This window comes from Cebidichthys violaceus, unplaced genomic scaffold (assembly GCF_023349555.1).
Source record: "Cebidichthys violaceus isolate CVI_PGR_0920_01 unplaced genomic scaffold, fCebVio1.0.p SCAF_8, whole genome shotgun sequence".
Classification (NCBI taxonomy): domain Eukaryota; kingdom Metazoa; phylum Chordata; class Actinopteri; order Perciformes; family Stichaeidae; genus Cebidichthys; species Cebidichthys violaceus.
In genome coordinates, this window is record NW_027176964.1 from 11112394 (window position 1) to 11122096 (window position 9703).

Below are 9703 nucleotides of genomic sequence, written 5' to 3' on the forward strand. Positions count from 1 at the left end.
AAGTGACCTTTTTTTCGAGAAACTGATGGTTACAACTGTGACCCAGATTAACTAGCTAATGGTTAGTTGTTAAATTGCTAAATGATTTTCCACTATTGATACAGTAAAGGAAACTCAGAAGAAATTCTTAACAATCTTGATCTTAAAAAGTGCAAACAAATACCGTAATTACATAAATCTGATCCTCAAATTTTAGTTATCACTTAAAGATGCACTTTACTTAATTCATTTTACAGTTCAAGATGCATTTACCATGTAATACTTCTCAGCTTGTCCAAACCATTGTGTTATGTCCTCAAGCTCTGGAAGGAGCTTTCCAAAGTCTAAAACCTGATGATGTCTTGTAACAGAAAATATGTGACTTCAGGAGTTGAGTTGGAGAGAAGCTATTTTAGTATGACAACTATAAACACCATACCAAAAAAGTGAATCATGATTTATTGATTATTGAATCAAAATTCTTACAGCCAAAAACAACATTCTGTCAGAGGCTATTTTATAATAAATTTAGGTTTTCACAGAATAATCAATACTCAATTGACATACAGACAGTAGGCTTTTTTTAAACCCCGAGAGCATCCACAGATCTTTGGAAACAGTAATTGTCATAAATACATTTTGCATTCTGGCAGAGCCCAAACAAGCAATAAAATCTTTCCTTGGCAGTCATTTCGCTGATATATTACATTATATTCAATAAGAAACTGATGACTCGTGGTACAATAATAGATAATACAGTGATCTGCAGTCAGGAGCATTAAATCAGATACTGTTATATTCCATTTTTGACTTTATCTCTGCGATGAGTCTCCTCAGCCACCATCAAACAGCAAGTTAATGTGTGTATTTGTACATTTTTGACCACATGCAAGCAGAAATAAGACCCACACCTCTCTTCAATCACCACACGTCTGGTCTGGTGCTGCAAGACATGTTTTTTGTTCATGATTATGTGACGAAACACAACACATTTTTAGCTGCGTTACAACAAAATAACCATAGCCGAGACTAAAAGCACACGCAGGACCAGCACGTGTGTATATTTTCGTGAGATATCTGCCCTGCTTTTATAGTATGGGACAATATGGGCCACATCTCACGTGGAGCATATCGCGGGAGTCCTGTGCCTGCAGGACACCCCTTCCTCCACTAGGTGTCCATCTTGCCCTTGTCACAGCTGAGGGCTCCCCTTCAGGATGCACTTTTCTGTCTGATACTTTAAACTCAACTGATGCAAAGGAAGACACACTACCATTTTTATTTGCCCAGGTTTTGGAAGTGTCAATTGTAGGTGACACCCTGAAGCCTCTCCCTCTGACACTGCTTGGATCCCTTTTCCCACTTTTGACACTGGAATCATCCAAAAAGGGATCTGAATCGCTCCCATGTGGCATGTTATAGTAGGTGCACTTTGGAGTTTGAGGCTTCGCCATCTCCTCAAGCTCTGATGAGGATATGGCCGCGAGAGGGTTGTGCTGGGTGTTGCAATGAGACGGGGAATCCTCTTGACCTGTATCTTCAGATGTGCTATCTACCTGATCGTACATTCCCAGGGAGACTGGTGGAGATTTTCTGATGAGGTGATTCTCCTTGAGCAGCCATCTACCTTGGTCGATTAGTACCCCATCAGGTGAGTCTTTTTCCGGGGTACAGGAAATGCACTGTGTGGCCTCTATGGCAGGATCGGTGTCTGCCTTTTGTGAGCTAGCAGCACTGAAGTAAGACAGATCCTCCTTTGAGGCTTTAGTGCCCGAGTCGTGAGAAGAAAAACTCCCTCCACTTTTTAGCTGGGAATGTTGCAAGACTTCTGTATTGCTTACATTCGACGGTTTGGAGTCAGCTCGCTCCACATTTGTTCTCCTGATAGGGATGTCAGCCTCTTCTCCGCTCTCTGAGACAATATCTACAGACTCCTGAGTTTTATATCCACCACTCTCCGACGTCTCTGGCCTGTAATCGGACAAACCTGAGGTGCTCGGGCTCGGGAGACGCTTCAAACCGTAGGAATTATCCTTTCTACATTTTGGAATGACAGATTGTTTATTTTGTGTAACCCGGGCGCTATCTGGCTCTATCCTGACGTTCCCCCGAGCGTCGTACGTGAATATGAGTGAAGAGGACTGCAGGGCAGAGTTAACAAAGTCAAGTAACTCCTGTGATATTTCCACAGGATGTTGTAGAGTGCCGCTTCCTTCCTCGCGAGGCTCCTCTCCATCGTCTGTTTCAAATTCATTTACAGTGTCTGTCCCATTGCCTTTATCGTCCTCACACTGACAGTCAGAGGAATATTTGGTTGGTGATTCAGTGTTGTGTTCTGCCACCTTCGCGTCTGCATTTGCTTCATCACAGCTGCTCTGCTGCTGCAAATACGAGGCCTCCTCGAGTAGGTTTTTACAAACCGCACCACCGGCAATACTGTCGGCATCTTCAGAAGCATTTTCTTTCTCTGCCTCCTCCTTTGATTCTTGCTCTTCCGTCTTGTCTAAGCCCTCATTTAACTCATTATTTTCATTTTCTTCATCACCTTCCCTCTCTTTGTCTTCTAACATTTGCCCTGCTTTCATAGTTTCTTCAATTTTCTCAACAACTTCTTTCTCTCCTACTGATTCCTCCTGAAGACTATCTACTGTGTCCTCCGGCTCTTTCCTGCTCTCTTCACTCTCATCACACTTTTCTTCCTCTTCCATATTCTTGTCAGTTTCTTCTGCTTCATCTTCCTCATCTGTAACCACCTGATCCTCTGTATTTATAACCTCAACATCCTCACCATCCTCCACCACCTCTTGTTCTCTCTCATCTTCCTCCTCATCGTTTTCCTCACTTGCCACCTCCGTTTTTTCCTCTTCCTCAATAACCTCCCGCTCTACATGTTTCTCAGCAACTGCATCTGTGTCCTCCTCCTCCTCCTGAATCTCTTCAATTATATTTTCTACATCATCTTCTTCACCTTTCTCCTCAATAACTTCCTTAATTTCCTCTCCCTTATTATTTTCTTCCTCCTCCTCCTCCTCTTCTGCTTCTTCAATAATATTTCTTATACCCTCTCCATCTGTCTCCCCCATAGCCTCATCTGCTTCTTCTTCCTCGTCCACTTCTTTAATATTCCCTACTTCCTCTCCTTCATCTGTCTCCCCAAGAAACTCATCTGCTTCGTCCTCTTCATCCTCCTTCACTTCTTCAATTATATTTTCTTCTTTCTCTCCTTCATCGGATTCCTCAATAACCTCACCTGCCTCTTCTTCAGTCTCGTCCCCTTGCCTCTCCCCCTCCTCCCCCTTTTCCCCCTCATCAGCCTCATCCTCCCCTTCCTCAGTCTCCTCATCACCCTCTCTCTCATCTGTCTCTTCAACACTATCATCCTCTCTTGCTTCTTGAACTTTTTCATCCATTAACACCTCCTCTGCTTCTTCTAGTTTCTCCCCATCTTCCTCCTCATCCACTGTCATCTCTTCCTCTGTTCCTTCCTCCACTTCTTGGACAGAGTCTTCGTCCTCTACACTTCCCTTTTTCACTTCCCATTCCTCATGCGATTCCTTGTCATCCACTTCTGTCACTGCCCCCTCTTCTGCCTCTTCCTCCCTTTCTCCCTTTTCAGTTTCTTCACCATCATCATCTATCTCTTTTGTGTGTCCATCCTCTCTGTCATTCTCCACCTCCCTAACCTCGTCGACTTGTTCCTCTTCTTCCTTGTCATGTTCTTTGTCTGTTAAGGTCTCATCTCTGTCTGTCTGTGATATTTCTGGTTCTTTATCAGGTTCCTGGCCTGACTCAGAATACACAGATTGCATTTTCTCTAATGTATCTATCTCTCCATTATCATTACCCGGTTTTGTCTGAGTAATGTCCTCAGCTATGGAGGTAGTATCAGGCTCCGGTGATTGTTTTGTTTCATTGTTACATTCTTCAACACATTTTTCCACATTGTCCTCTGAGTCTGACTGGTTTCTTTCGGTTTCTACAAAAGTGCTCTCCTCTACAGGGTAAAAACTTTTAGCTTGTTGGATTGTTGAAGAAATCTCTGCTCTGAGGTCTTGTGGCATATTCAGCTCATCCATCAGCTCTTCAATATTCTCGAACGCATCGCCCCCTTCGGAGAGAACATCCAAGGCAAATTCTGTATCTGAAAATTTGGGGGACAGCGGCTCACTTTCGAGCCTTTCTCTCAGATTCTGGAAATCCTTCCAGCGTTCTCTGAACTGGGAAGATGCTCTGCTCTGCAGATCCGTCAAACTTGCCCTCAGCTCTTGCTCATCCTCGATGGCAGAAATTTTCTGCAGGGATTCCATCATCAGCATGGCCTCGGATTGGTTGTCGTCTTCCAGCTCAGATCCGGTTAGGTTATCTCGCAGAGTCATCACCGACAAGAATGACACGAAGGCTTTACACGACGAGCCGAACACTGACGCCACTTGTGTGGAGAAATCAGGAAGGCTGTTGGACTTTTCGAGGTTGGATGTTGTGTTGGCTTCACACGCACTTCTGATACAGTGAATAGATGAATACAGTTCATGCAGGACATGTTTTGTATTTGCTTTTGGATCCATGAGGTTGGCTGTAGATGAAGACGATCCACTGGCAGCCGGACCAATGGCCTCTGCAGATTTGTGTGGCCTCAGTCTGTCTTCCTGTTGCACAGGGTCGACTCTGACACTCGGCATTGAAACACACAAACCTTTCACGTATGGTTCACTGTGCAGCAAAGCTGTAGCTTCACGACAATGAGCTACTGAAGCTGATTTCTTTATAGCATCACCGGGAGATAGGTAACAATCGTCTGGATGAGTCTGGCATTCACTCTTTTCATCTGATTCGGAATCATCGCCCAGCTTAAACAGAACCTTTGTTGGAGGCTGTGATTTATCTGCGATGGCCTCCTCAGTGTGTGGCACTGGGCCTGGACTGACTTTCTCCAACCAGTTCTCAACATATTGGTGGATTTCAAAGGGGGAAGGATTGAGAGAAGGCATCAAACTCTCACTTAACTCTAAAGACCTTTTCGGTGATGGTATTCTGCTTTCAGTCATGGATTTGGGCTTGCTAATTGTCTTTTTGCCTGGCAAAAGGGATTTCTTGGGTTGTAAAATGTCTGACAGGTTCTTCTTCATTTGAGGCCTCCCAGTTGGAGTGTTTACATTATGGCCATTATCTTTAGCAGCTAGTTTACTCATGTTTAGTCTCTGAGGTGGGGTCCTTCTCATATTTAACAAGGCTTGCTCTTTCCTGGGCATCTTTTCATCCTTAATCGCTTTCTTAATTTGAGGCTTTTCTGCTCCTCTACTCTTTTGACCACTTTTAGCACTTTCGGATGAACTTGAAGTCTTTTTTTCCACACTGGCATTGCTGTTGAGCTTGTCTGTAGATGAAGGTTTGCTATTTTTGGGGGGGCTAACTATGCTTTGTTTTTGCTTTTTATCTGAGCTGCTCGTTGAACTTAAACCCTCCTTATTCCGAGCTGGTTTAATTGTCTTTTTCTTTGTCTCACTTTTAGGAGTTTTGTCTTTTTTTGCTGTCTCCTGTATTTGGGAGTTTGTTGCAGTAATCTCACACGTTGGAGTTACTGGCTCTGATGACAATGACAACATCTCCTCTTTCTGTCTTTGTTGTGAGTGAGTAGTAGGTGGCTGCCAGCTAACATCTATATCACAATCATTCCTGGATGAACGCCGCTCTGATTCGGTGGACGGTTTGCTTTCTGGCGCTGGAGTGGAACCATGCTGGGGTACACTATCTGCGCTGTATTCCTCATTTGCAAAATAGTTGTCGTAGCAGCCTTGACTCTCATAAATATGCATTACAGTTTCTGTCACCTCCATCCCATTATTCTCTATCTGAAGAACCTCAGCTACTCCCGACGACCTGGCGGAGGAGTTGGAGCCTTTGTTGCTCGCCCCTGCAGACGCCGTTTTCCTAGGTTTGGGGATCGGCCTGTTGCTGCTGCTGCTGTGTCTGACAATGCAGTATCCCTCAGTCTTCTCACCATCAGCCATCCTCTCCATGTAGGAATAATGTCCCAGGGTGCTCTCTTGAACCCCTGACTCTGTCACCGTCTTCACACTCTCAACAGACTCCTTCTTCAAAACGTGGCATGGTCCTGGTGTAGGTGTGCGTTTGAAACCAGTTTTTGCTTTTCCCAAAGCCATGGATGTGTAGCCCTCATGTGCTTGCTGGTCCTGAAAGTCCACACCCTTTCCAGGTCCAGCGGGATGGTTCTCCTCTCTCATCTCATCCTCACTGGCGCTTGAAGAGTTTTTGGCAATGGTGTTTGAGTCAGGTGAGCTGTTGCCTGACTCAGAAATCAAGGCACAAACTGTCCCCTTGCTAAGGCTGGAGCGGCTGAGTGTGGTGGTCCAGTGGAGCATCTCCTCCTCTTTAATGGTCAGACGAACTTTCATCTCCACGGTCATGCTACCATCTTGATTCACACGGAAAGACTTTTCAATGTCATCGTCCTGAGGTACAATGGAAGCATGATGCTCATTATCTACCCTCCCGGTCCCACACGTCTCCAAGGAAGCGTGACGATGGTCGACTTCTGTCTCAAATGATCTGCTGTGGTGATGCAGGTGGCTGTTGGTGCTTCCATTTCTAGACATGTTTATCTGATTGACAATATATCTCTCTGATGATAAGGAAAAATTCCTTGAGCCTCTTCCACTCGATAAAGATTTGTTGTTCTCTTTGGTTGAAAGTGTTTGTGAAAGAGAGGGGGAGAGTCAAAGAGAAAATAAAATCATATGTACGAACATTATAAAAGCATAATGGAGTACTCACATTGTATTGTACATTGCATTGTATTTAATTAAGACAGCATATGTCAATTAACAGTAGTACTGACTGCAACTTACCGGTTCTGGGCTGCAACATAGGTGGTTCCACAGTATCCACATACATTACTTGTGCCATCTGGCTCGCTCCGTGAAAACTGTAGTTTCCTAATCTGAATGGCTCGTTGCCTGCTGCCACGACGACTCCAGTGCACAGGATAAGTCCTGCAAGACCATCGATCTAAAAGAGGAGCGGAAACCATTTTCATTACACTAGGCACTTTAAATATTCAATATGCTTTTTAACAACAGTCATAGATTATAAAGCATATTATAATGACTTATAAGGTCAAGTACCAAATACTTTATAATTGCTAGATGCTGAAGAATTATAGTGTATACATAGAGTAGTGTGTAAATGTGTATTTCTCTACTGTCACCATGTTAACTGTGTGGACCCCAGTAAGACAAGCAGCTGAGATGCAAAAGTGAATGGGGATCTTACTTAAGAAACAAACAGGAAGTCTGTTCCTGTTGTTAAAGGACACATGGAAAAAGGGATTACGGAGCGATAACTCACTAGGAGGTAAAGGTTTTGATAGCCCCTCTTAGCACTTCTTGGAATACTTAAAATGTGGAAAGTAACAGGATTAAAGCCTTGATTCCTAATTCCTGAAATAAAAACTACAGTGAAAATTTAGCCCATAACAGTTACTATATTTGGAAGCTTTTGTGGACATGAATATAGTATCACCCACTATTTCTTTGTTCAATAAAAGCTCAATCAGAGATACAATGATTATACAACCATAACAATTCTTGATGGCATCCAAATCTTGATGCTTTTATAGACTTGAAACCTGACCTGAAAACAAAAGTGAAAGCTCTGGGACAAGTGAGTAAGTGGACCTTTAGTTAAGATTGTTTTGTCAAGAACTGTCAAACTTGACTTTTAACGCAAGTTTGAACGTCTACAGTTCCATGATAACTGAGGAAACTGACCGTGTCAGTTGAAAGCTCTGGAGCTAGAGAGTAAGTGGATTGTTATGATGTCGGGTTGTGTCTGTTAGTCTACAGCTTTCTGCAGTCTTTCAGACTATAAGACTATCCTATTTGTGTAACACAGACATACCTTTGTGTAATACTTGTATGGTCTTAAGTATCTTTAAATAGAAAGTATATTCAAAGACAACAACAGAGGTGCCATGGATTAAAACGGCATGGCGCTAATTGAAGTCGCTAAAACATTTCCTCGTTAAATACTCAAAGTGAAATGAAAAATATATTTTCCAAATTCTGACCTTGTGTCCCTGTGTTACTTGGTCATTTATCTCTTCGCTAAATATGTCAGACAATCATCACATTTTGAGTTGTTTCTTTTGTATCAAAATCTGTGTGATTTCCTGTAAAATGTAAAAATATTTTTGGCGACTCATCTTAAACTCGGAGCTGGTTGCATAAATATATAGAATCAAATGTGATTCAGGGTTACTAGCTAACCAAAACCTTCATATATAACACCAATATAAACACTATTAGCTATCAGGTAGCTAGCAGAGTAAAAATCATATTATAATGTGTGTTTGAATTTCAGCTGGCAAAGATTTTGTTCACATTTCCAAGCAATATTGTCAAGGTCTAATTTATTTGTTTCGTTTCTCCCTCATCCTCATCATTACAAAAAAAAATTGAAAGTTTTAAGTATTTCTTATCTGGGCACATCTGGGTTCTCCACTGGTTGCCTGTTTCTAGTCTTTATGCTAAGCTAAGCTAACGGACTGCTGGCAACAGCTTTATGTTGAACTGACAATTATGAGAGTGGTATCAATCTTCTCACCCAACTCTCTGCAAGAAAGCTCATATAAGTTAATAGTATTTTACAAAATTACAAACTATATTTAAGCACTTTTACCCATTAAAACATCATATAGACCAGATAAAGCTACACCAATTTCCCAAAAGAGTCTGCTCATGATATTTTCAGGAGTTGCTCTGAATCATAATTTTTCAGTTTCCAAAGTACTTACTCTTCTGCCATCTGTAGAAAAGAGTTTCAGCACTGGGAACTGCAGGATCTGGGAGAGGTAATCCAGTAAAGCATCAAATGTTGGTGCTGTTCTTCTCTGGAGCACAATTGTGCGTTTAACAGTGGGATCCCTATTCCTGATGACAACAAGCCTCTTTGGTGTCCGTACTGCCACCCTCTCAGGGATCTTTGCAGGCCTGCTGGTGATGACTTCGTTCCTTCTGCCAAACGGACCAAACTGGGATCCCTGTCGTCTCCGTCGCCCTGCGCTGAGGAGTCCGGTGGCATTCCACGGTACCTGCCGCCGGTTCACCTCATCCAGGTTTAATGGCTTCACCCGTTTGTGATCAGAACACACATACGATCCGCCGTCATGTAAGTCATCTAAAGCCTTAACCAGGTTGGTCCCGCGAGGTGTGGTGATGGTCCTCACTCCAAATGCCAGAGGCACTTTCTTGGCCAGAGCATCCAGTAGAGCGTCAAATGTCTTGAAGGTGCGGGCGTTGATGACCATGCGATGTCCACTGAACGTATAGTCTCCACTTTTGTAGAAACATACTCTTTTAGAAGCGGAGGGATCAGAGATCGGCTGTAGGGGTCGGGAGGGTAATGTCTGCCTACTGCCTGAGGACAATTCCTCGGCAGGTGGCTCCTGGACGGGTGTGTTGCTCATCTTGTGTGATGGTGGCTAGAAAGAGAGCAAAGAGACGGAGGAAGCTCATCATTTGTTACTGCAGTCATCATCAAATTATCCTAAATTTTGCTTAAGGAGTGATACCTCACCAAAAGCTTTGAGTATCATGCAGATTTTGGAGCTTAGAGCATGTGTACATAGTAAACGACAACCATGCATGACTTAAAGTTTGTCCAGTTTGTATATTACTCCATTTTCTCTCTGATTTGATAAAGTCAA

General features: G+C 43.1%; 1 protein-coding gene across 1 annotated transcript; it reads right to left on the reverse strand.

Annotated features, from left to right (window-relative positions):
* Positions 1–1067: 1067 nt before the first annotated feature.
* Positions 1068–9463, reverse strand: LOC137866241 (oxygen-regulated protein 1). Its single transcript, XM_068702016.1, has 4 exons — positions 8792–9463; positions 6846–7005; positions 3174–6676; positions 1068–3128 (listed from the first exon to the last, which is right to left on the reverse strand). Exons 1-4 carry the CDS (start codon positions 9461–9463, stop codon positions 1068–1070), a joined length of 6396 nt encoding a protein of 2131 aa, XP_068558117.1.
* Between the last annotated feature and the right edge of the window lie 240 nt (positions 9464–9703).

What these genes read in the sequence shown, in the direction of transcription:
- LOC137866241 (XM_068702016.1), bottom strand. Translation starts at nt 9,463, where the DNA reads ATGAGCAACACACCCGTCCAGGAGCCACCTGCCGAGGAATTGTCCTCA. An exon ending in TTTCTACAGATGGCAGAAGA is followed by an intron (nt 7,006 to 8,791) that starts GTAAGTACTTTG and finishes CTCCTCTTTTAG; the next exon opens with ATCGATGGTCTTGCAGGACT. An exon ending in TATGTTGCAGCCCAGAACCG is followed by an intron (nt 6,677 to 6,845) that starts GTAAGTTGCAGT and finishes TTTCAACCAAAG; the next exon opens with AGAACAACAAATCTTTATCG.